At 43.7% G+C, this 27,336-nt stretch overlaps 1 protein-coding gene across 4 annotated transcripts in view; it reads right to left on the reverse strand.

The window, feature by feature from the left end:
* Window positions 1–27,336, reverse strand: part of szt2 (SZT2 subunit of KICSTOR complex) — an 83,574-nt gene that overhangs the window by 10,944 nt on the left and 45,294 nt on the right. For 3 of the 4 annotated variants that reach the window (XM_068593179.1, XM_068593177.1, XM_068593180.1), the window contains 16 exons: window positions 26,972–27,163; window positions 26,633–26,832; window positions 26,066–26,232; window positions 25,279–25,376; window positions 25,028–25,160; window positions 23,920–24,050; window positions 21,174–21,221; window positions 20,128–20,249; window positions 18,401–18,586; window positions 14,205–14,460; window positions 13,998–14,077; window positions 12,202–12,327; window positions 10,988–11,190; window positions 10,285–10,381; window positions 6,429–6,509; window positions 4,928–5,002 (listed from right to left, as the gene is read on the reverse strand). In XM_068593179.1, the coding sequence (XP_068449280.1) occupies window positions 4,928–5,002; window positions 6,429–6,509; window positions 10,285–10,381; window positions 10,988–11,190; window positions 12,202–12,327; window positions 13,998–14,077; window positions 14,205–14,460; window positions 18,401–18,586; window positions 20,128–20,249; window positions 21,174–21,221; window positions 23,920–24,050; window positions 25,028–25,160; window positions 25,279–25,376; window positions 26,066–26,232; window positions 26,633–26,832; window positions 26,972–27,163 (2,195 nt within the window). The remainder of the gene's footprint in view (window positions 1–4,927; window positions 5,003–6,428; window positions 6,510–10,284; window positions 10,382–10,987; window positions 11,191–12,201; window positions 12,328–13,997; window positions 14,078–14,204; window positions 14,461–18,400; window positions 18,587–20,127; window positions 20,250–21,173; window positions 21,222–23,919; window positions 24,051–25,027; window positions 25,161–25,278; window positions 25,377–26,065; window positions 26,233–26,632; window positions 26,833–26,971; window positions 27,164–27,336) is intronic. The other variant, XM_068593178.1, reaches the window with a different exon arrangement.

Here is a 27,336-nt window from a genome sequence, read left to right on the forward strand (position 1 = left end):
TTCTTTTTTTATGAGCTAAAGATTGCGTAGATGCACGACTGTGGAGCGGGATGAAATGATAACGGGGTTCACCTCACGGCCTATAGCTGCATTGTTGACAACAGCACCCCAATGTATAAATAATAATGTATATATATATATCAGTCTTTTATCATAAATCTTTGTTTTTACAAAAAATATACCGAGAACATCGGTAATATGTGATTAATCATGATTAATCCACAGAAACCTGTGATTAATCTGAATAAAATTTTTAATCATTTCACAGCCCTAATAATATACACACACATTTACATATAGCTATACATACACACACGCCCACCTCTCTTTCCTTCCCCCCAAACAAATAGCATAACATCTTTGAAAACATCCGTCTGTGCCTTTGTCACATCAAAGTGCACCGATTTCCAAAATGTGAGACGGATCAGTCACAAGTGAGAGAGAAAGGAAACGGCCTGTGATGCTCACCTAACACAGAACCAGGGCTTAGGCAGGCGACTAAGCTGCGGGGTGTTGGCAGATGGGATTAGGGTTACATCAAAAAAAGCCTGAAATCTTTAAGAACCACTAAATGGCAGCTGTGAGAAATCGCACCTCTGATCATGTGTTAACCACATCATGGGGTTGCACTTCCTGAGCCATCTTTAAACTTAATTGTATATTTAAAGTTATAGGAAACTAGATTTAGATTAAGAGCTTTCTCCCACATCTATATAACGGCAAAGGATTATAAAGTGACACAAATATTTTTTTAAACTGCTGATCAATTCAGAATTTTGTTATGAAAGTCCAGAGTCCAAGATGGAACGGACGTGTCTATGCAAATCAGATAGAGAAGATGGTGAAATTAACAAACGCAGCTTTGTTTTGTATTCACCTGTGGCTCACTAGGAGTCCTCACTAGGAATGAGCTCATTAAAAGTGTCCGGCCACTGCAGAAAGTTATTCTGAAAAATAAGTCTGCTGATGTTGTGACAGGTGAAGTACTGAAGACATTTAAAAACTAATACCTTTTGTTTGTGAAGACTGTTTTACGTACATATTGTATGTGAAATAAAGAACTACTGTAGCTGGAGAGCTAACTGCTAACATGTTAGTCAGTCAGGAACTTCAACATCCAAGCTAGCTAGCAAGATCAGTTGTTAACAAAATAAAATAATCAGATCAAATAACTGTTATTAATGTTAAGATATAGTGGAGTAATGCCTACCTGAGACCTGAAGACACTCTCCTTCTGTGTGTGTTATAATCTGACCTTTTCCAGGTGTTTTTTTTATTGTTGTTGACATAGCTGTGCACCTGTTGACACTGTTAGCGGTGCACTGCTCAGCCGTCGCCATGTTGAGAGCCACTGAGAAGCAACAGAAAGGCTTCCAACCTGATACATAACATCTTCAACACATTGAAGTCAAGAGATATCCGTTCCATCAAGCATCGTCTTAAACATCTTAAAACGGTGTCCCTTCTGTGGAGCAGTTAGACTCCAGCAGAGGATGGTGCAATACAGTTAATAAGCAACAATAAACAACTCTTTAGCTCTCCAGTTGCCCCAAGATTTACTTCAAACCTACAAGTGAATTCTAAAGGAATTCATTGATTATGCTGCACATTTTGCTATTGAAAACACCGCTGTGACCAAAGAGGAGACGCCCAGGTGAGAGCAGGATTCCTCTGCTTCAAGACCCAGCATCCCAAAACAGGAAGTAAATAATATGTATTAAGGAAGGAAACAACATGAAAGCAATTTATGTAATTTTTAAGAGCTGATGGCTGACCACAAATACAATGAAACCCTATTTAACACCTACTTAGTCACAAACGCATAACGCCGAGTTTCCGTTACCTGAAACATACTTCAGCTTCTCAAATTTGCATGTGTGTCTGTTGGAGAAAAAACTAATTCTTTCTTGAGGCAATACATCTCTGGGAACACACGGCCCGACGCCGTACAGATTGGAGAACGCATTGAGGTCTAAAAAGTGACATAGTGTGAGTAACACTCTGTAAGTGAAAGTACTGAAGCAAAGTTATTTTCTTTCCAGATGAACAATTGCTCTGGGAGAGCATCAGGATTTCATCTTCACGGGCGGGTTACCTTTCCAAAGGGTCAGGACCAAAAATGAAAAAATATATCCAGTGTCCACAATGGATGGAAACTGAGGTCCAAAAAGAATATATCAAGATCCGCTCCCAAACAAACACAGACTGTGTGACAGTCCTGCTCCACGCCCCCTTCACTCTGTCAGTCACTACCTCCTCATTAGCCCTCATTCCCTTCACCTGGCTCTCATGCCCATCACCTGCAGCTCATTCCTTCGTTAGTCCCTCACTACTTAAGTCCCCTCACTTGCGCTTGTCCTATGCCAGATTCTTTTGTGTTCTGACCAAGCGCTCCATGGTGTACAATTGTACTGTACACCATGAATTAACATGTGTGCTGTAAAGCAATGTTCCTTTGTGCTGTGTGAAAGAAGCCAAACTGAATATGGTGTCACACCGAATTACATGCAATGCAAAGGCCGGCGGATGCTGCCGGGATTCTAACCAGTTAGCTGTCGGCTCCAGACCCCACTCTCTTAAAAAACGCTGCATCACTCTTTCGTCTGTTCAGATGCCAATTAACAACATATGTTTATGTTTTCTGTTAGTGGCTGCTGACCGTCGCTGTCAGCCGTTAAAATGACAAACGTCATTGGCGGAAGGTCCGTTGAGGCTAATTAACATGACTTCTGTGAGTAACTTGGGGGTGGGCCAAAGTGATGCTTGGCTGTTGTCTGGTTTGTTTGCTCTCTGCCAAATATGATTTAATGTATAAGATTTGGTCATATCTTGGGTGATTCAAAAAGGGCCCCAAATGTTGTGAAAATGGTCCCCGTCAAATACATTATTCAAGATGGAGAGCCACTGGTTTCAGTCTTTTCATGGCATCTGTTGACATTAGCAAATAAATGCAGCTTAATCCTTAGATAATTAGGTTCAGGCATGAAAACGGGTCAGAGGTGAAAAACGTGAGAAGGATATTACCCAGACAGGGAGGGAGGGGGTGTTTTAACAACAAACATTTGATGCTAAATATGAAACAGTGCAATAAGGAGGGAGCGTGGATATTTAATTGGGAGTATTGCATATTTACAGTTGATTCTGCAGGACATAAATAGCAAAAGAATAAAACATGATAAGTAAAATGCACGGGATGCATGAACGTGTAAAATTGACACGTGTAAAAGAGCTTTACAATTTTAGATGGAAACGATACGCTCCAACTGACTCCTGCTCAGCCCAAAGTACAACTGAAAGCTCTCGTCATCCAGACACAACTCGCGGATAGGTATTCGCCGTATTCTCTTTGAAAATTAAAAAAACGCCCGGTGCGTTTTTGTAAAGGAGTTTTTTAAGCGGCTGCGCTTTAAAAAGTCTCATCCTGTGTGATCGGCGAATCAGTCCCGTCACCTCAAAATCTACCTCTTCATTAACGGAAGCGTTAGCTAGCTGGCTAACGTTGCGTTCTCTCCTGCTGTGTAGCTAATGTTAGCTAAGTCTATGTCAACAGAGCTCCTAGGTAACTTAGATATACCATCAAATATTACATTACGATGCACCCGCGCTCCCTTCTGGCACGCGCATCTGTTCACAGTTCACTGAATATAAACCCCCCCTCCCCTCCACCTACAAAAAAAAACCTCATCGAATCTACACGATTCACGTAGGTCACCTATTTTGGTTTCAAAACGGCGAATTTCGCCGAAAGGTGAGGGATTTTCTTGCCTGAGGTAATATGGATAACCAGAGAAATCAGAGAGCACAAGCTGCACAAACTTTATCAACACATAACCCTAGAAATGGGACATCACACTGACTATTAACCAAACTTTTTCCCTGACCTGTAATCTCAGCAAAGACCATCTGACACCAAATACGAAGACAGAAAGAAAAATCCACAGCAGAGAGCAGATAGTAGCAGATGCCTGCTCAAACCCCACTGTACCATGGACCACCAAGTAAAAACACAAGCCTGAGATTCATTTGTTTTTCACTTTCCCATTAAAAGGTCTGCTGGGATGACGTATTGTCGAAGGCCAACTCAGAAAGTAGTATCCCACTGATTCCCGAGACAAAAAGCCAACGGGATTCTTCCATTTGATATTGGGTCATTGCAGAAACACACTCTTATGACACTTAGTTCAGCAAGACAATCTTCATAAATGAACACCACATTTAGGATTTTTGTGTGAATGCAGTCGGCATGTAAAAAGACAACGTTATGCTATAAAGGAACTTCACGCTGAAGTGTGCACAAGGTAACAAGGTTGTAAAGCGCATGAGGACGTTTAGTCGCCTCTTTAGACAGCAACCAGCGAGCTGACACACAAAAGCTCCATGATTCCAGAGCATTTACTGGCGTCTTTTATATCGTAGAACAAAATGTTAAGCTCTCATAAGCTTGTGTTAAAAGCAGATCTCACCAAAAACACATTAATTTAACCCACTGACTTTGAAACCATGGTATTGGAAATGAAAAGATGTCGACTCATTTGCTCAGTTTGAGGATTCATTCCTGCAACTCGATATAACACAAATAGTAGCCCAAAGCTTTGCTTACTGACAAATCCAGACAGGACTTGATACATCTGAATGCAAGATTCAGAGTCAGAGTTGAGTTTTTAACAATCGCACCCTTTCAGCCCCAAATCCCTGAAATGAGATTGGGAACATCCAAACTTTCTGACTCCTGGAACCTTTTTAAGAATCCCTGGAATCCAATTCAGGGCCCAGCAACTTCCCCCAGATGTCCCTGGACCCTGGTGTTAAACCACTGCGACACAGAAGATCAGTGGACCTGCACTCTGTCTTTCATGCCATCAATCCCATATAACCCCACGGAAAGAAAAGTCACAGCTCAGTGTGCAGGTCTCTGTCAATCATTTACCTGGGAGTTGACCGTCTGGCCCATGGGAATGCGGGAACACTCCAGTGCATACTGCTTCACACAGAAGTAACACCCCTAGAGGAAGGAGAAGGCATATGGAGGAAACATGATCATTATGGGCAGAATGGCACACTGGAGTTTGTTACTTTACTGTTCAGTGAAATAGCTGCAGGTCTCAGGAAACAACATAGGACTATTACAGCTGCACTGAAAGTGGGTGATCGTTGAAGACCTTTCAAAAGGCTTCCAGTGGAGACTCAGACAAATTGAGCAACACAAGCACAACATTGAGTCTCACTGACCCAACAGCAGCTATTTAAAGCTTTAACGAAGAACACAACTAAAACCCAGACACTAGGGAACTAATTGTGATGTTTGCCTGGACATATTTTGGCTGGAAAAGCAGACAATGCACCCAAGGGGGTTAAACACACTGTACTGTGACGACATGAAAAAGTAGTCAAAGATTAGTCCTAGTCCCGATAGTATCTTCGGGTCAAAGCCAACCTTTTGCCTTGTTTCACTTGTCAGCTAGAGAGAAAACTGTTGTATTATGTCTTCTATGGCTCTGCAGGAGCTTTGTCAAGTCTGGGAACATTGAATTAGTGATCACCTCAGTTGGAGCTGGGAAACAGAAAGTCTGCTCAATAAACAGAGCCAAGGAGTGTCAAAGGTGTGTGTTTAGATGATTATTTCTAAATGGCAGCGTCAGTCAGGCAGTTGCTCCACTACTTTAGTCTAGAGGGAAATATCAACGACTGGATGGAACAACATGACACATTACAGACACGTCATGCTCCCCAGGGGATGAATCCTAATAACTTTGCGTCCAGTTCTATTATGAGGTTAATATTGATAGCATGCTAATGCGCTAAACTCTGGTAGTAAACATGGTGGACATCATACCTGCTGATAATCAACATGTTTTCAATGCCATTGGGAGCCTTTTAGCGTGCTAACTTTAGCATTTAGCTCAAAGCACCACTGTGCCTCAGCGCTGCCTCACCTAGCAGCTAGCATTTATTGTAGTAATATTAGGCTGTGTTCAAAATAGTGTATAATATCTCGCTGTGAAAATGGATTGTGGGTCGGAAAAGGCCAACAGGTATGCTTGCTTACATACTGCAAGATGGGACTAGATGTGAAAAGAGATGTATTGGGACCAACTAAATCTTCTTCTGGCATACATTAGTCTTGGTCAACATTCAGAGACTTAAAATCAGTGACAATATTCTCTTTTAATATTTTGTCAATTACTATAATATGGTGCAGTATTTGTTTTTAAACTCTTGGCTATTTTAAGAAGAAGCATGAATTCTGTAAAAAGACACTTTTCAGACCGCACTGTCATAAACTGACAGCAATAATCGTCTCGGGGATTGTATGATCCAGAAAGTTGTCGGCCTTATCATTAAAACACAATGAACCGTCCCAAAAGAGATACATAGACCGAGAGATATACCTTGGTGTTGGCCAACATGTGAGTGCCCTTCAATCTCACCTGAAAAGCCAGTTCCATCAACACGATGCCCCCTGGAAGCGCCCTCTGGAGGTGATACGCGGTGGTTCCTGATGCTGCAATCTGCAAAGTTAATTTATAAAACAGTCATACAATCACAGTTGGTCTCATGAAAGCAGCAACGGCTGGTTCCTCAGCCAGGGGGTATGTTCTGCTGTTGAAGACTATTTAAAAAGAGTAATAAAGCCCTCAAAATTCTGTCAATCTTACCAAGTTAATAAATTCACCAACTCGTCCAAATTTTAAGTGCCCTGAGAAGTCCACATTGATTTGATTTTAACTAATGTTCCTCACCAATTCTCAGCTGTTAGTGTTTTCTGTAATGACTTAAGTGATCATTGTGTTGTTGCTGAAGCAGGAACACTAAGGTCCCTAAATTAAAACCATGTACAATTTATAAGCGGAATCTCAAACATTTTAATGAACAAAGGTTTCATCACGACATGGAAATCCCTGATTCTCCTCTAATCTGGCAGACATTATTCATGATCGAAATCTAGCTAAGGCAAGAACAACAGGTTCTGCCACTGACTGGCTTGTGTTTAGGAAGCTGAGAAACAAGTGTTGGCCTTTTATCAAGAAAGCTAAATCTGAATATTATTTGTCTGTTACAACTGAAAACTTAAATCATCTGAGAAGATTTTGGAAAATCATAAAATCCCTCTCTGTGAGCAAGAATTTACACGTTTTACCTGTTTTTATTATGAAGGACTCTGGTGCTCTCCATGATAAAATGGAGATACTGAATTGTTTTAACACTCATTTTTTGATATCCTCTGGCACACTGTTTGACTCTTGTGGTCCAAGGTCTGTGAATCTTTGTACTGATGTTCCAGTTTATACTGGTCAGCCTTTTAATTTTTTCCATAAAGCCCTAAAAAGCTTGAATCATAGGAAACCTTCAGGGCCTGATTGTATAGACTCTTACTTTTTAAAACTAGCTGCTGATTTTGTTGCAGAGCCAATTGCTAACTGTCACTTCTATGCTGATGACACTGTGATCTATTGCTGTGCGTCAACTCTTGTGCAGGCAATTAATCTCTTGCAAAATGCTTTTAATGTTGTTCAAAATACCATTTTTAAACTGAAACATATTCTAAATAGATAAGACAAAACTCATACTGTTTTCAAACAATCAGAGTAGGCCACAGAATATCCCTTCGGTGGTCACTCTTGAAGGAAATGAAATAGTGGTTGTTGACTCTTAGAAATATCTGGGCATCCTGATTGATGACTCCCTCACTTTTCAGCCACATTACGAGACCTAGTAAAAGGGTTGAGGTTAAAATTGGGTTTTTATTTTCGAAGTAAGCTGTGCTTTTAAAATGTTAAAAAGCGATTAGTTGCTGCTACTTTTTTGCCTGTGTTGGACGACGGTGATCTTTTCTATATGCATGCCTCCGCTAGCTGTCTTCGCAGGGTGGACGCAGCTTACCATGCTTCATTGGGGTTTATTTCAAACTGTAAAGCTCTTTTTATGCTAACTGTCCCAAATGCCAGAACAGAAATAGGAAAAAGGGCTTTTGTGTACTGTGCCCCCTTAACATGGAATATGTTGCAGAATGTTTTAAAGCTTAAAGAACTGATACCACTGACCGCTTTTAATTCTAGAATGAAAGAAATAGAGACCGGTTCCCTAAATGTTTTTTTTGAATTGACTGTTTTAACTTGTCTTGTTCTATGTTTTCTGTCTGTAACTTCCTGTCTTTTTTCTGTCAGGCCTCCCTCAAAAAAGAGATTTTTATTGACCTAACCCCAACCCTGGAGGGCACCAGGTCAGGAAGCACATGGAACTTGAACATGGAACAGACTTCAACACCGGCTGTGTGGATTGGAGTGAAGCAGTGGAAAATCACTTAGAAATGTCCTTATTTTTCAAAGAAAAGCAATGTTTTTCAATGAAGATAACATTAAATGAATCAGAAATACACTCTAAACACTGTTAGTGTGGTAAATGATTATTCTAGGTGGAAACATCTGGTTTTGAATGAAATATCTACATCGGTGTATAGAGGCCCATTTCCAGCAGCTATCACTCCAGTGTTCTGATGGTACATTGTGTTTGTTAATCGCCTTAGAAGACTAATGGAAGAGAAAAAAAACAAAAAAACATGAAAACCCTTGTGCAGTGATGTCACACAGCTAAAAACAGTTGTGCGGCTGAGAGAAGCTTTACAACTGGTGCTCCTTTGAGCTCGTTGAGTATCTGGAGCATCACATGTGTGGGTTCAATTATACTCTCAAAATGGCCAGAAAGAGAATTTTCATGTTAAACTCACAAGTCTATTCTTGTTCTTAGAAATGAAGACTATTCCATACCAGAACTATATATACACATACATACATACACACTGATTAATCGCATGATTTTTCTGCGATTAATTGCGATTCATTGCATTATGCGTCAAATTCAATAATGAAGTAAAAACTAGTATATTACACGCTTTTATTTTAAAGTAATGTTATCAGAACAATATAACAGGCACTCTGGAGCAACACCAAGTTAACATACAGACATATATAGTTTATAAATATTTTTCATTTATTTTTTCTGAACAGGTACTGTTCAGTAGTAAGGGTCCCTGTGAGGGACACGCCACTAGGGTTAGGGTTAGGGTTACCTTAAAGATGTATGTTAAAGACCAGCAATTGATTCACTTTATACAAAAGCAATAAGTGCTTTTCATGTTTTCCAGTTCAGTTCAGTTTTTCTTCCTTAGTGAGAAAAGTCCAGTCTGTGTTGTCTTGAACAAGTGCACTGAACATCTTGTGATGTGTGGAAAGTTCTCCTCTTTGAGAGAAGAGTAAAGATCCAGAAGTGATACTGACTTAAAGTGCTCTGCATAGTGGTTCAGACCGCAGGGTCAGGAACTTTGCGCATGCGCGATTAACTTTCAATCTGGACGGGACGCGAAGGCTGCAGGTTTACTGACCGCTTGCGAGCGCTTTTTTTTTTTTTTTAGGTGAAGCGGCTCGCGGGAGCACCGCTGCTCGTTGAGAACAGAAGATACAGAACAATACGTGCTTTTACGTCAGTCGACGAGGCTACGGAAGGGCGCGCCTTCAAAGTGAAAGCAGTGTCACAATAATTGCGTTCATGGCGTTTATCTTATTTATTTATTTTTTATGTTTTATTGATCTCACGCGTGCAGGACTGGGAGAGCCGCGAGACAACCAGGTCTGAACTACGCCGTCTGGAGAGATTTAAAGCGATAAGCTCCTCCCAATGCAAAAAAAACAAAACATGCAGCTAACGCTATATATATATATATATATATATATATATATATATATATATATATATATATATATATATATATCCCTCCCTATTTGAAAGTTGTTGAAGTAGTGTGCCACCAAGTAGAAGGAAACTCTAATCCGTTCCATCTCTCACTGATGTTAGCAGCAATGAAAAGGTTACCGCCACCTGACAAAAAAATGCACCAAGATTCCTGAACGCCCCGCAGCTAGTTGAGTCTTTTTTCATTACTGCGACACAACACACATTCTATCGCTGTCGTGATCGTCTTCGGGGGCATTAATGCAGTTTACTGGCAAAAATATACAGAGTGAACAGCAATGTAGCAGTTTATATTTCTATTGCTGTAGTAGCCTAAACTGTCTTTGTAGTGAGTAACAGTGTTCAACTTATATTTTCAAACAGAAAATTAGATACAGCTACAAGGAAAAGGACTGTGTTTGTACGCATGGAGTCACTTTTAATGAGACACTCTAAATGTAGAGAGGCCACTGTTACAATAGCAGGCTGGCTCCATCCCAAGTGTATGTGTGCGTGTTTGTAGAATACGATTTGTGCATCTCTGAGGTTAACACTAACCTTAGGGATGTCCTCGCTCTTCTGCTTTACATAAGAAAAAGACATCCTCCCTTCCGATGACATGGAGCTCAGCATGGCAGCACGTGCCCGGGCGATGCTGTAAGAGATGGGGGAGGGGGCGCAGTTAGGGTCTTGTTAACCAGAGAGGTCTGGACCCGAGGGACAACGGACCGCCAGCAGCGTGTAGTCGGGCCGTGAGACATAATTCAGAGAGAGTCCCACGGTCTGAGCCTAGAAAGTGACAGGCATCTGCCCCGCATCTGCTCTGGTTACATCAGCCACGGGGCGGCAGCGCTGCGAGGTCAGAGGTCAGACCAGGATCCAAACACATGCGATGACTAACGGATGAGTGCTGCTCTCAAAAGAGGAACGGAGGAGGCTAAGAGAGGCAGAAAGGGAGTGAGGATTTTTTAAAAGTTTTACATGGAAAAATGAGCATGAGGGAAAAACCTTTTGTGATGGTGCGTAACACACAGCACCCATTCCCCGATGGAACAGTCAGTGAATGATCAATGTTAAAAAGCTTGAAACATTCTTTAAAAATGGAAGTACAAAAGGTTAACTTCAATCTACTGATTTGATGTTCAGTGTGTCTATTGGAGGATAGTTTCACATCAGTTTGAGCCTCCTTTGATCGAGGGGAAAGCCTCTAATATGGGGCCAAACAGAAATAAAATATTGGTAAAAAGAAGCAAAGACAGACCTGCGTGCTGGAGACTGAGGCCGGACCTGCACCAGAATGAAGCCCATGCTCTGCAGGTACTGGACGTACTGCTGGAGGAAGTTGCTCGAGATTTCCAGCAGCCAGGGTTCTTCTTTCAGGCGACTAGGCAGCATGTCGGCCGAGTCGGTGCTGTAGCTCCGGTCCCGACCGGACGTTGTGGAGTCACTGGAGCGATGGCGCTTCTGGCACACAAAACAGCAGACGCCACTTTGACACAGACTCCTTCATTTACGTGCCATTGAGTCGATTCAAGTTATTCACAGGAACTTTTAATTGGTTATAAACAATGTTATACGGTATGACGAAGTAAAGACGATGGACGAGAAGATTGTCTATTTCCATGTAGTTATTCTTAATGCTTTTTCATTGGTGCCTGATTCTCTCAGGTTGACCAGAAAGTCCTTCAGTTCAGACTCCAGCGGACCGGTCTTTACTGCCGCCATCGCTCAGCAGCCTGATATGCAGCGGAAGGAGGACAACTCCCACTCCTCCCCCAGACGCAGAACCCTGCTGAGCAGTGAAATGAGGCGTGGAATAGGGACGCTAACATCTTAAACACTAACGTTTTGTCCACACGGGCCGCCAAAATTAACCCAATATGAAAGTTCGTGCTCGTGGTTTTAAGCAAACTAAACAGAACTTAAACCACGAATAACTACTTTACAATGGCTTTTTTGACTTAAAATACATTATTGTCCTCCCTAGTATTCATGAATCCATTATATGTCCTCATGACCCTAAAGGCCTTTTCAGGGCATGGACAGCTCGGAAGACAGAATGAGCAGAAGGACAGAAAAGAAAAAAATAAGAAAAAAGTAGAATTACCGCCCCGTGGTCGCAGCCTGAACCGACTACTGAAAACTAAACGAAGCAAGTCCTGAAACGGACCAACATGTCCTGCAAGGAGGAGGCCGAGCAACTGATCTCTCTGGCTCAGGGCCCTGTAAGATGCCCAGGGCCCTGACACAATGTAGGTCTGGAGGGGTTTGAGCTGTCGTCTGCAGCTCTGTCAGCTCACTGGGGTTCTTCCTGTTTGCACCATTTCATGTATCAAAATCACAAAGGGGTGCTGCAACACAGCGGCGGCCCAATGCCTCATATCCTTTGTGTGCGTAGTGATCGGTGCTCTGTAAAGAGCATGTTAACGTATGCACCTAGGTAAAAACCTTAAGACAAGACCCAACCAGACATACCTTCACTGGAGGCTGAGCGATCTGCTCCTCTTGGATCTGCTTGCGGAAGACGGGGTCGAAGAGGAGAGGGGTGGCACAGTAGTGGACCAGCCTGGCCGACTGCTTCAGGGTCTCCAGATCGGTGCCCTGTTAAGACACACATTAGGAAGAGACGGTGACATCAAGGATGATGGAGGCTAAACGCTGTACACAGGGCTTGATATTCTTATCTAGACATGACTACGATGTAGTCACATCACATCTAATAGTTCATTCAGTTCACCCAGCGGCATGAACATCCACCTGAAAAACAATTGTCAGTGGAATTGGCTGTGGGCCTGTCGGACCCGGGTCAGGCTGCAGATCTCTTAGACGTGCTTGAGTTTGAGTGCTCTGTGTGTCTGTTGAAATATCTCATTTGTGAATGTAATGCCACTGCGTAACCTCTCATGAGATGTCATCGTGGGAAACTGAAACCTTTTTAATTAACCCTCAGTACTGCCCACTTTGAACGAAGCGATACTAAATGATTTCCCTCGAGGAATGAACCGGAACTGTGAATCTGTAAAGCCATCAAGTGGTGCGAGGCAGTCCCCCAGGTTTTGACGAGTCCAATTAGCTTCATTTCATATTAAGCTGCTTTCACCGTACAGGCTTTTTAATACTCTATCCTGACTTACTGGTCAGATCCAATTTGTTGTGAGATTGCTCACATTATGTTTTTTTTATTGTGTCCAATATGCAAGACCACTTTAACCTTTTTGAACCAACCCACGAACAAAAGTGCCATATCACACCATTTTTCCCAAACCCCTTTAACGGAGCCTAAACATACGGTGCAGAGTAAAGAGGCTCATACTGACTTAAAGCATCAGATACATTTCAGTGTTTGGCTTTTAAGAGGACCTTTTTAAAGTGGTGTGAGCACCGGCTGGAGGAGGGGGTTGTGCTCCGAGCCTCTCCCTGCTTTGTTCATATCGGCTCTGCACTGCGTTCGTAACAGCAGTGACCGCTGATACCAGGTCATCTGGTCCGGTCCCCCTTCAGGTAAAAGTCGTTAGCTCTGTCAGCGCTGTAGCATTGCTGGCAAAGTAATGGTGCATGTCCACTGGCACATTTATGGACGTCGTTTGGAGACTTTTCTTCTTATACGACATTAAAGAATTCAGCTAAATGTGTTTCTTAAAACATTTGAGGCGTACATTTACTGGATCCGTCTATATTTTTAGATCGAGTCTCGCTGGATGTCCTGGATCTGCATAAAGTAGCCAAGACCTCAACTTTATGGTAAATGAACCTGTACTTGTATAGATCTTTTCTAGTCTTCTGACCACTCAAAGCTCTTTAACATTCATACACTGATGACAGTGGCTAAGATGCCACCTGCTCATCAGGACTAACTAACATTCATACATTCAACATTCATCCAAAGCAACATATTCATACACTGTAGACACAGCAACTGGGAGCAATTTGGGGTTAATTGTCTTGTTCAAGGACACATGGACTAGCGGAGCCGAGGATTGAACTGCCGATCCTCTGATTGAAGGACGACCCTGCTCACCACTGAGACACTGTCTATTGCAGCGCTGCCAGAGTGCATTGCACAGCAACTTACACAGACAATGAATGGGAAGCGTGGCAATGACGGATCCCGTTGACTCAAACCATAAGCGCTGTTAGCGCTGTTAGCAGCCGGCTCAGCCGCTGCCATGTTTGTAGTCGTGTAGAAGCTACTGATTTGGAAGTTAGTCTCGTTTCAGAACTAAGACCTGGGTTACTTACTGAAAAGGGGCATGTTGGACTGGGCTACTTACTGAAATGGGCATGTTGGACTGGGCTGACCTCTGCTGCCACGTCACAAACAGGTTCTCTATCTTCATCTGTTTCTCCAGTTCTGTCAGTACAAACACCAAATCATTGCCCTTTCTGTCAAGTGTGAGGTTTTATAAGATTATTTGGCAAGAAGGATATTGTTATTAGTAGTAGAGGTGGTTGGGCAGTTGGGTAGTAGCATAACTGACCTCTCCGCTCAGCAACTTTGATCTCTAACAGCTGGCCGCCGTGTCGGGCTACCGCGTCCCCCTCCGTTAGGGGCCGGATGGTGCACACGTCCCTCAGAGCCTCGTCGAATGGAAGCAGCTCGGACGGGAAGTGGAGCGGTGCGAGACTTCGGCCAGAGCTGCCCAGCCTGCCCTGCTCTTTACTGGGCACAGGGGGCACTGCGCTACGCAGCAGCGCATCAGGTTCCATGGAGGGGCTCAGGAATGGGTTGGGGTCCTGGAAGAGACAAAGGAAAACAAGACAAAGGACACCAGTTGGATGGTTGGACAATGAATGCTAAAACAAAGAGACAGAAAATAAGCATCCGAAACAGAGAGGATTGATTCTTTTTAAGGGAAGTGCTTCATGTGAGTGAAAGTGTCATCCAACCAGTTTTAGGAATATTCCTTCAATTCTATCAAAGATCAACTTCTTTCCACTGAAGACTTTTGGGAGGAGCTCCAATGGGGAGGTCAGCTAAAAAAGCAAAAATCCTGATTTTATTAGAGGGATAAAAGCCCCTTAAAGACGAGTCTTTAAGAGGAGGAGAGAGCTACACTAGTTTTATTAACCCATCAATTAAACTCCAATTCAAGGTCTGACTTTGTAAAGGAGATTGGAACCAACCATTCAATAGAAACGATCGGGAAAATAGAATCCAAAATTTGGCTAGTAAAAGGGGAAAAAAACGGAATAAGTGCAGATCCCAATATTAAAATAAAGATGTGTTTTCCTTCTAGAGGGAGAAAAGAACCATTTTAAAACGTTAGGAAACGTGCTAGTCTGTGAGGAACTGAACACTGCGACTGGAGAAGGAGCTGACGCTGCAGACAGCAGCCACCTGGAGGAAGCTGCTTTCCTCTCTCTAGGATGGAGAGATGTAGCGTATGGTGCTTTGATTGGTCGGAAAACTAGGAAGCCCATTCCATCCATCCGCCATCCAACACTGTGTCACTGTGGCAGCATATTGAATACATCCCCTGCACTGGCTGTTATCATCAGTAGCTTCACTCATGTCCAGAACATTGTTCGTGTGCCTGGTTGCTGTTGGAAAAGGAACTTTTGGGCGAGTTTGCTCAGCGGAGCAACTCACGGCCCAGATGCCCCATTGTGGCAGAGCTGGCAGCGCTGCGCCTCACGGGCTGCAGGGCTCTAAGTGTGCGCTGGTGCTCCCTCTGCTTCTCATCAGGACCATGACAGATGAAGCTCTGTTCAGGCAAATTTTCTGCTGCTCTGACTCTGCCTTCTGTCCGCACTCATTAGTGACGCAGCGATGAAGAGCGGGGCCGTCAGAGGAAAAGGGGAAAAAGTTTGGTTCTTTCCATTCTTTCAGCTTGTTTTGTAATTGGCCGTGGGCGAGAGGCTAAAAGGGCATCGGGTGTTGGGTGTCTTTTGCTCTAATATCTCTCTGCTGCGGCTCTCCACACAGCAACACGGAACCAGGCATGTCTCTGTATTCTCTAACCTTTCTTGCATTGCTATCTTGTGATGAGGTCGCCTCGGCCAGAATGACGCGGGCCCCGGGGCCAAAACCAGCTGCGGGCCATATTAACCCATCAGCCCGCTACCGTCCTCCTACTCTGTCCATCCTCTTATTCTAATGCTGGGAAACTAGCTGCCGAGAGACTTGATTAAACACAAACTCCTCTACTTTGCTTCACATCTATGAAGCATTGAAACCGTCTGACCTACACTCGGTCATCATCAGGTGCGTTTTAGAGGTGCACGTCACCAAATCAAATTACTCAAAGTTTAACTGTTTAACCCTCGTATTGTCCTCACATTCAGCATGAAGGCTGTCGCTGCCTGGAAGCAGAGTCATTGCAGCCCTTTTGGAACACTTTGGGGCTCAAACCTTGCTTTCCTAATAAGGTTATTATTATTATGAATCTAAAAATTACATTTATTGGGACATTAGAGTAAAATTATCATGATAAGCATATGAACTTGTGTATTGCAAGGTCACAGTGACGTTTGCACTTCCCTGCAGGCGTTCATGAGAGCAGTCCAGATGGACAAGCAGAAACAGAAAGCCTCACTGCTGTCGCCGGAGCGAGGCAGAGAAAACATGAGCAGACATCCCCTCGTTCAATTCAGGCAGAACAGAACAACTTTTGATACACCTGCAATGAAAGTGACAGTGAAAACATTATAGATGATTTAAAATGATGTCATGTGCTGGGTACGGGTGCAGTGTGTCTTTGCCTATTCCTTCCTGCAGGAACAGCTGCAGCCCGCTGGACTCGCACCGGGCATGGGAGTTAATAGTGGGAATAAAAAACATTTTTATTTTACCTCAACAGCAGTTGCTGAGGAAGGGAAGCAGTGACTAATGTGCCTCTGTACCCACAGCCTGCTCTGTTCGTCACTCTGCTCAGGACATCTCAGGCCTACCGTCAGATCCTAAGTGTCTCTACGTAGTTGAGGGAAAGTGCCCTCATAGCAGAATCTCCCGTGCTCCTGTGGTCTTTTACACTGCGTCAGGCTCTCTCGCTTCAGACCAGAGTCTCTCTGCACCTCGTCCTCTCGCTCACCAGTGGGAACCGTGAGGCTGAATATGACAGCTGACTCCTGATGCGAGGGCGGAGAGGAGAGCAGGTGGAGGAGTGTGAAGGAAGGTGGCTTGTTAAATATGCTGAGCAAACAAGTTTTGCTACTAGGTGCATACTTATATAAAAAAAAAAACCCAGACTGGGAAAGCTCCCCTGCTCAGACCGCTCTGCGCCAGAGCCGACCGTAAATAATGCAAGAGGATAAATGGAAACTGACGGGGACTAAATTGCATTGAGGTAGTTAAGCGTTTCATTTAGAAAAAACAAGGCCGTCGATGTGACAGGGTTGTATTTCCTGGACGCGATCAACAGGAAATGTGGAGGGGGTCAGAGTCGAGGAGAATAAAATGCTGAGAAGCAAAGCTGGGAAATCTAGTTTTAGTTTGCGCTGCTGAGTCCATCAGTTGCACATTGATCTGAGGCTCCATATTTAATACAGGAGGTTGTGCTGAGACGCTCAAACAGAAAACATACAGCAACACGCTGCAGGGGACAGGAAGAGGGGAGGGAGTCCAGCATCCACACTCAATGTCACCTGAAACGCTGGCTTCATTGGGAATGGAAATTAACTTTAATTCACTAATAACTCTGAAAGTTAATCATTTTAATACCAGCCAACGAATATACTTCAATTACGAGGCGGCCTCAGTAAGACTCATCCCCTTTTGTAGGAGCCAAGCTGAAGCTGGGGTCATATGAGCAAGGCATTGTGGTCCCTGTAGTTCAGTGACATCATCAGAATATCAGAGAAATGTCACGTATCAGAGCAAGTGAAAGTTACAACAAAGTCTACACTTGACAGTTAATGTGTTCTGACGTCATGGGATGACAAGAGAGCTTTCTCCCATTGGGATCCAATCAGCTGGACGAGATGCCAAAGAGGCCTTGCATTGGGTTCTGATCTTAGTGAGGTGCTGACAGCATGTGGACACAACCCGGACAACTTATGAAACGTAGGTCTCCATAATATTCTCCTATCTAAAAATGTGTTTACCTCCCCATTGGCAGAGCTTTGTCAGCGGCTATTGCCCCACAATAATACAGTGTGTAGAAACATGCTGAATACCGTGAGAAGCACACGTCAACCAGGCTGCTGGTAAACAGGTAGTGACATCCTCACTTGTCACAGGGGTTCCTCCCCAGGATACAACAGCTGTGTAAAGTGAGCCGCAGGACCCACTACCTTCAGCAACAGTGTGAATCCAGATGCCGACCTGGCAGGCTGCTTCCACCTGAACTAGCAGCAGACTCTCCTCAGCAGCCCGCAGCCCAGTACTGACGGCCGCCGTGAAGCAGGAGGCGCTGCAGCTGCTTTATGGTGACACATCTGAAGAGAGTCAGCATGATTCTAGGAGTCTGCGAGGTATCCAATTTAGAGGGAGGAAATGTCATCTTAAAAGTTCTGCTATAGTTTGTCTCATTATAGTTTTCTGTTGATGGTAAAAGAGGTGAATGGCTGCCAAAAAAAATTAAATAAATTGGAACTTAAAACTTCTAATCCTGGTTTATTCAAATTCTTCCATGAAAAAACAAACAAACACTGGATCATTGGTGCATCATTTTAAACTGACCAGGGAATTATTGCTTCAGACGCAGCATTGTAATATATTTGTCGGTGTCTTTACCTGCTTGGAGTCCATTTCATGGATGGGCGCGTCAGAGAAGCAGTGGTGATGGAAGAGGCCCATCTTCTGGTTGAGCAGGCAGTGGACGACGTGAGCCCTCGCGTTCTGCCACTTGACGAGGCGGACCAGCTCACGGTTCAGAGAAGCGCCGAGGTCCACGGACCAGTTATAGCTGTACAGAGTCACCTGAAGCAATGAGGGTTCGGTCACGTTCTGTCATGTGACCAGCAGAGCAGTTGAGGCATCGCACACATGCATCTCCATTACATTACCACCGCACCTCTCTAGCTTTTAGAGGTGCAATGTGTAACCATAGATGGTACATAAGTGGACATGGTCATGATGACGTCTCCCATTCGTTTGTGGACTCACATTTTGAAGCCATGAGTTTGGGGATTTGGTCGTCGCCGATTAGTTTTTTGCAGTGGCCATAAACAGAAGTGACCGTTACTAGAATGAGGAGGAGTGACGTAGAGACACCAAATACGTCTCTGGTAGAGAGACCTGTCAATCACATTGTAGCCTCGCCCTAAAGCATCCCTTGCTTTATGGTCTGTTTGACTCTAAGTGAACATAGTTTACTAAATGAACATCATGCTGTTTTGAAGAAGTCTTGAAACTGGAGATTAAGACATAAACTCATGTTTACAATGTCTACTGAGGGAATACATCAAGAGAGAAGTAGAGTCATTTATATAGACTTCTATACCAGTGGTCCCCAAACACCGGGCAGGGCTTGAGATCACCAAAAAAGCTCTGGAAACCCTGCCTCCATTTTCCACATCTTGTCTTTGTGAAGCAGGCTTAAATTAAGCAGAAGACTGGACATAAAGGTCTAATTTACGGAGTTAACAGGACATAAACACACGCTGGGTGACATTTTCTCCCATCACACAGAGATGGGATGGGCTTGTAGCAGAGAAACGAGCTCAGGGCTCCCAGTAATTCAGTGTAATCGTGAGTTGTATCTTTACGCACTTTATAATTGCTTTATGCCGGTCGTATCATATTATTACGTCATATGTATTACATCGTATTTATCGCACAAACCGTGAAGGCCGGTCTGTGAATATATATCGTCTGACACTAAACCGGTCCGTGGCTCAAAAAAGGTTGGGGACCACTGTTCTATACAACCAGAGGAGTATCCCCCTGGTGGTCAGTAGAGAGAATGCGTTTTGGCTTCACTTCACTTTTAAGGACCGAGGTTGCCGTCTGAGTGTAACATGTAGATAGTTTCTGTTTATTGAACTAAAATTCAAAGTGGCATAAACAAGAAAACAGTATTTCTGTTTCATCCTACCCGTGGCCAAGAGGTTTCAGTGACTCACTACCACAAATGTCAACACTGTATTCTCCTCACATTCCGTTGATAAAGGTCAGTTTTTTTAAAACTTGAAACAGTTCAGATCTAACACATTGCATATGTAAAGCTCAGGTAAGATGAGCGGTCAGAGGGCCTCTTCCACCTGGAGCTCTGCTTCACCATGGTGGACCCCAATTGGGTTCAAGGAAGGAAATCTCACAAAGAAATGTGACAAATAATTATCACCATGTTGACATACTACTGGATATAAGTGGGACTTGTTTAGTTTAGCTGAAGCCAGTAAATATACAAGAGGAGCAGGGGAGGGACATTTATAGCTGAAACTATGGGGACCTTTTGTATTTCTAACTACTCTGACTTCTTCTCTTGGCCTGAGGGACTGTCACATGCGCCAAGTCACCTTTTTGTCCAGGATGCTGATGAAGAGGAACCTCTGGCGGGGAGCCAGTCCCTCCCCGGTCTGGCTCGGACTGAACCATTCGCTCTGCTCCAGAGCCTCGAAGCGCTGGAAGCCTTTATGAGCTGGCAGAGGAGAGGGAGAGAGAGAGAGAGAGAGAGAGAGAGAGAGAGAGAGAGAGAGAGAGAGAGAGAGACTGAGTGAAGGCAGGAGGAATCAGAGCACAACACTGGGGCAAGTCCTTTAACACACTCCCTGAGGCCTGTCAGGACATTCTTTTAGCTGTTCTTAAACGGCACCGTACCGTATCTTTGAGATCAACTTTGATTTTGAGACATGTCATTTGTTCTAATTTGAATTTTTACTGTGGAACTTTATTAGCCCAAATGCACTGTATTACCCAGAATTCTCTGAGAGGTCTCCAAGGTATGGCTGTTGTACGGCAATACGTTAAGCTTTTTGACTCAATTATCAAACAGATATATGTAGACAATGAGCTGAACTTGATTAATGTTCATTCTTTAAATCACATTTTTACAGTTCCAGTGTCTGTAAATATGTAGGGGACATAAAATCTTAGTAGGGAGGAACCGATGAGGTAATGTCATCACAAGAGGTGGAGCAGAATCAACTCTTTGAAAGCCAAGGCAGTGCTTGTGTTCCTGTTTCTCCCTGCAGTTTATAGACCAGCACAGAACAGTAAAAACCTTTATCACCATAAGATGTGAAGTGGTGATTAAGTTATGGGACTTTACCACATTGCTTTTTGTTTTTGGTCCAAACTTGGATGTCCACCAAGAGCCAAAAGACTATGTTTTGCCTGTCATCAAATTTCTTGTGAAATTAACTTTAATTGGCATAAGTCTATTAATATCTCTGGAGCCATTACTACTTTTATTATCATTATAAAGGAATACATATATTCATCAAAAGAATACCTAAACATATTAACAAGGTACAACACATATTAAAGACCACATTTTCTATCAAAAGCACAGCAATGTCAAACATCCCATCAGCCAGAGTGTCGAGCTGAGAGGTGAACTTACGTGTGAACCTATTTAGCCCTGCGGCGTGTTCCTCCTCTGAACGCTCGTCTGTAGGCAAACAGAGATGGACAAACAGCAAGGCGCATGGACAGTGAGACAGTGACACACACAGCGCTTGAAGCAGACATGTGTATAGATACAGAACAACACAGTGGTGTTAGACAGCTTCTGGCATGGACGTGGAGACAGAGGACACAAGGAGCAGCAGGAGGAGAGCTGTGGAAAGCTTGGAGACGGACCGTTTTCTCTACTACAGGTGAGGTTAGAACAGGTGTTAGCAACGTGCTGCTGGTAGGGTCTATCCAAGTCTTTAGAAACACTCCACAGAACCAGCTCCTCTGGAGGGTCTTCTTCATCTATTACTACTGCAAGTTATTGGACATGGCCTTTTCTTTACTATTAGAGTAATTCTTTTAAATTTAAGTCTGAAGCCATAATATCCATCTTTGCTCTCTTCACAGCCACCAGACTCCATTTACAAAAACAGTTATTTGACCTCACAGAACAGGTTGCTGTTCAGTCTCTTTGAGTTACCGTGCGGATTTGGGGAATCCAAGCTGAGAAAGTCACACAATACCATGAATGAACAAACCGACCACAAGCTCATCTGGTAAATTACTGTTTTTGTTAATGGAGCCTAACGGCTTGGAAAAGCACGGAGATACTGTCAGGTACATAAATATTTGGACATTGACACAATTTTCTTAATTTTGGCTCTGTACACCACCACAATAAATGTTCAATGAAACAATCAACATGTGCTTTAAGTGCAGGCTTTCATCTTTAATTTGAGGGTATTTACATCCAAATCAGGTGAACGGTATAGGAATTACACCCCCTCCTTTTTAAGGGTTTCAAAGTAATTGGACAATTGGCTGCTCAGCTGTTTTATGGCCATGTGTGTGTTATTTCCTCATTATTTCATTGACAAGGAGCAGCTAAAGAACGAGAGTTAATTTCAAGTTCATTCCAAGTGTGGTATTTGTGTTTGGAATCTGTTGCTGTCAACATTCAAGATGAAGTCCAAAGGGCTGTCATTATCAGTGAAACAAGCCATCCTTAAGCTGAAAATCTAAACAAACCTATTAGAGGGATAGCAAAAACATAAGGTGTGGCCAAATCAATTGTTTGGTACATTCTTAAAAAGAAAGAACACACTGGTGAGCTCAGCAACACCAAAAGACCTGGAAGACCACGGAAAACAACTGTGGTGGATGACAGAAGAATTATTTCCCTGGTGGAGAAAAACCCCTTAACAACAGTTGGCCAGATCAAGAACAGTCTCCAGGAGGTAGGCGTCTTGGAGACTGTTCTTGATAGGTGTGTCAAAGTCAACAATCAAGAGAAGACTTCACCAGTGTAAATACAGAGGGTTCACCACAAGATGTAAACCATTGGTGAGCCTCAAAAACAGGAAGACCAGATTAGAGTTTGCCAAAAAACCTCTAAAAGAGCCTGTACAGTTCTGAAACAACTTCCCATGGACAGATGAGACAAAGATCAACTTAAACCAGAATGATGAAAAAAGGAAGAGTATGGAGAAGAGAAGTAACTGCTCATGATCTAAAGCATACCACCTCATCACTATAGCATGGTGGAGGTAGTGCTACGGCGTGGGCACATATGGATGCCAATGGAACTGGTCCCCTTGTATTTATTGATGATGTAACTGCTGACAAAAGCAGTAGGAGGAATTCTACAGTGTTTCAGGCAATATTATCTGCTCATATTCAGCCAAATGCTTTAGAACTCATTGGACGGCGCTTCACAGGACAGATGGACAATGACCCGGAGCATACTGCAACAGCAACTAAAGAGCTTCTTAAGGCAAAGAAGTGGAATGTTCTGCAATGGCCAAGTCAATCACCTGACCTGAATCCAATTGAGCATGCATTTCACTTGCTGACGACAAAACTGAGGGGGAAATGCCCCAAGAATAACCAGGAACTAAAGACAGTTGCAGTAGAGGCCTGGCAGAGCATCACCAGGGATGAAATCCAGCATCTGGTGATGTCTATGGGTTCCAGACTTAAGGCTGTTATTGACTGCAAAGGATTGGCAACCAAGAATTAAAAGTGACAATTACATTGATGAATATCTTAGTTTGTCCAATTATTTTTGGTCCCTAAAAAAGGAGGGGCCACATATAAAATGAGTTGTAATTCTTACACCGTTCACCTGATTTGGATGTAAATACCATCAAATTAAAGCTGAGTCTAAGTCTGCACTTAAAGCACATCTTGATTGTTTCATTCAAAATCCATTGTGGTGGTATACAGAGCCAAAATGATAAAATTGTGTCAATGTCCAAATATTTATGTACCTGACTGTAAAAAAACGAATAAGAATTTGGTTTTGTTTGGTGTCACAAACATACCTCCAGAAACTCCAAAGAAGCTTTGTTATTGGGTTGCTCTTGTCTAGGCGTGTGTGTGTGTGTGTGTGTGTGTGTGTGTGTGTGTGTGTGTGTGTGTGTGTATGTCCACTTGTGCCAACCTAGTGAAAATAAAAGTCTGGACCGCCTCCACTAACAAATGATTAGACGAAAAAGAGCTGGTGATGAGCCTCCAGGTCAGCCACATTCCTTCAGAGGCATCTCCTTCTGTTTTGAGATAACAACTGCTGTCGTTACAGCTCAAAGGAGCTTTTCCTCTTCCAGGACCTGATGTTGGACAGCACCCTCCTCTACTTGCTTGGTTTCCTGTAGTCTGTGACATTTCATAAAACCTGTCTGCAGTCCCTTTACCTTGCTCTGTGCTGCAGTGCCACTGATGGAAGTTGCGGCCAATGAGAATGAAGCTCCTCGTGGCGTCTGGAGGCGGGCTGAGGTTGTGGGCGAGAGGGAATGGGACAAATATGTCTCCGGATGCGGGGCAGCTAGAATAAATGGGGACAGACATTATTGAGATGTGTAAGAACATGTATGAATGAAGAGGCATCCCTGTTGTCTCCTGGTGTGGTGTTCTGTTGCCTTCTGCGCTGAGCTGAGGATTGTAACCAGACGTGCCCTTAAACAACCAGCAGGAGTCACTATGCAGCAACAAGGACGTGACCCCTCACTGGCCTCTGTAACGGTAAATCTTACCCTTCCCGGTGTAACGGTAAATCTTACCCTACCCACTGTTGAGTCAGTTTAAGCTGAAATGATAAACATTGTAATACCAGAACTTGCCTATGAAATTACACAGAGAGAATCAGTTCACAGAGGGGATTAATGAAGGATCATTTCAAACTCATCAGACACTGCACTGACCTCTTTATTCAAAACCCACCTCTTCAGAATCGTTTTTATTGTGTCATTATGTGTTCATGTGTTATAAGTGTGATAGCTCTTTTATAATGATTTTAAATGTTTGTAAATTGTTTGAGCCCTGACAGCAGTGAACTGTTCAGTAGTGTAATATGAACACCACCGAGACTCATCCTCTTTAGGACAGCGGAGGATTTGATTTAGTTTTCAGTCCAGTTGACGGTTTAAATATGGCAGCAGTTTGTTTGCGTGGAACTAAACTAACCAGTAAATGTTTAAAACGACTTAATGACTGGAATAATCATTAGTATTTCAATTCAGTGTTGTCTTTCCCATCAATCCAAAGATACATTTTGATGAGCATTGAATAAATATCTTGTAATTAAGCTTAGTTATTGTTTTATTTACTTTAAAACTACCTTCACTTTTAGTTTAGAGGGTATGATTTCCAGTACATATTTGTTCTCATTATAATCTTCCTCTTTGTCAGTCTGGTGGGTTATTTTGCAAGTGCCTTCATCATTTCAAGTGTAAATTGTAAAATCCATGTGATTGGCTCTGCAAGGCCTTCTCCCCTCATTCCATACGCAGCGCTACGACTCACCCAGTCTTTTCAAAGGCCTTCACCATCGTGTCGCTGGCCAGAGAACTGACCAAGCTGACGATCTCTGCCAGGATGGACGGCAGCAGGAAGTGCGAAGCCATTTCCGCCGTGCACTGCTGAATGGAGGGGCAGCCTGTTGTCAGGCAGCCGAGAGAGAGAGAGGGAGCGAGAGAAAGATGTTTCAGCTCGCTGAATACAAACCTCATCTTTCTTTTCCCAGTCAGAACATATGAGACTCAACTAACACTTACCAAGTGTAGCCATGAAGGTGATCCAGCGCTGGCAGGTGAGCTGGTAGACAGGGTGCAGAGCGCCGGCGTCTCCCTCCTCCAGCTGAGACAACTGCCTCCTGGAGCAACACAGACGCTGCGTCAGGCTGTTAACATGAGCGCAGCTCTACGGGGCTTTAAAGGCTTGTTGGTCGCTCTCTGTGACAGGCGCTAAGGTTTGGGCTTTCACAAATCCATTTTAGGAAGGCGCTCACTGCTTACCATGTGTTTCCCCTACCGTTATATTAGGGGGGCGCCCTGTCACAATTAGCTATTTTGTAGTAACTAAATATTAGTTATTTTTTGCACGGATATAACTTTATTTTCATTGTTCTAAGTGATAGGATTTTTTTTTTTTTTGGTCTGATGGAGCAATCTGGTTTACTTAAGCGATTGTAAGTTTCATTATTCTGCAGATGGAGTCACAAAATGATGTTATTTACACCAAAAGTTGGAGAAGCACTGCTTGAAGTGTTTGTGTCGTCGTCGGCATCCTGAAGCTGTGAACTTAGAGGAAACACTAGCTTACCTTGTGTTTTGCTACGGCTTTCAGATCAGTTGTATAAATGTTTATTTATATTTTATTCCTCCTTTCACTGATAATGAAACATGTACATTGCCCCACCCACTCAGAGACTTGGAGGTCAAAGACTTCTTTTATCTTTCAATACTACATTTGTGTATAGACTGCAGGAAGAGAGGATCTTTTTGTGATCAGATCCTTACACATTAGCGGTGTAGTAATAATTCAATGCAGACGGTGACACACCTCTGGGCCTGCTCCAGCTCCACAGTCTTGGCTTTCTCCTGGCTCCACTGCTGCTTCACAATCTCCGTCTTGTGTCTCCGACGTACCACTCGGCCCTCCTCTGCCCTTTCCTGCACTATGTCGTCGGTGGTCTTCGGGCTCCCGAGCTCCGAGGAATCTGGCTTACTCTGCGAGGAGACAAAAGGAAAACTTTGACAACAGTGCGGCGGAAATTTGCGTCAACCATTCACGCCTCTGCATTGACTTTGCATGCAATCTACTCGCACGGAAAATCTGGTTTGAACGCAGCATTAGATTGTCAACTGGCTGTGGGTTTGTCTCCGGGCGCAGAGCAGCATCTTGAGGGGGGTGCACTGCTTTCCTTTATTACTAAAAGGTGCACACACGCAGCTGATGGCACGATCCTCATGGCAGTGATAATATGAGCAAGTAGGTTTTTTTTCAGGTAATCACGACTTATAGTTTAACTATGTATTATCCAGCCACTAACAATAGTGAATGCATGAGCGTTGTGATGCATGGCAATGCAGCCAGTAATTAGGCGACACTCCAAGGCCTTCAACTGACCAGAATGTCCCAAAAGCTGCGGCGAGTGCTCTTGCTGGTGGGCGTGGTGGACTCGGGCGTGCTGGTCCCAGTCACGGGGGCGCTGCCCACAGCCGGGGTCAAGGTGATGGGGGAGGGGCTGGTTTTAAAGACCCGCGAGCCACTGCGCTGCCTCGGGCCGTCCTTCACTTCTTTTACGTCAGCCACAGGTGTTGCCAGTCCTGAACACACAATTCCACTTTTACATCTAAGAGACAATGTTTTATTTGTACCAACAGATAACAGGTCGTCTGTTAAAGCTAAAGACAGTACTTGGCCAACAGCGAGTTGGCTGGTAGAGCAAACACCAGATGACCTCACCTTTGGCCTCTTCTCTCTGAGCTTTGCTCGCCGGGCAGCGCGCCTCTAAGCAGAGAGGGTTCGGCAAGACCCTCAGCTCCATCACGACGTCGCAGAGGGCGTGGCGCAGCGCCCCCTGCAGCTTGTCACTCAGCTGCAGGGGGCTGACGTTGCCTTGCTCCCAAATGTCAAACCGCACAAACAGCTGTGGCTCTGTGAGAACACAAGCAGACACAATCCTGTTGACTTGGCACATTGCAAAGAGGGATTGGCAGCAACATGAAAGCAGAGAGGTTTATGGGAAATGTGGTCTTTATAGTGGCTCTCCAGCCCTGAGGCTGTCCACCATGGTATCTTGCCTATCTCTACATCCTAGTATTGGATGT

The sequence above is a fragment of the Clinocottus analis genome, unplaced genomic scaffold (genome assembly GCF_023055335.1).
Source record: "Clinocottus analis isolate CAN_PGR_092001 unplaced genomic scaffold, fCliAna1.0.p SCAF_29, whole genome shotgun sequence".
Classification (NCBI taxonomy): Eukaryota; Metazoa; Chordata; class Actinopteri; order Perciformes; family Cottidae; genus Clinocottus; species Clinocottus analis.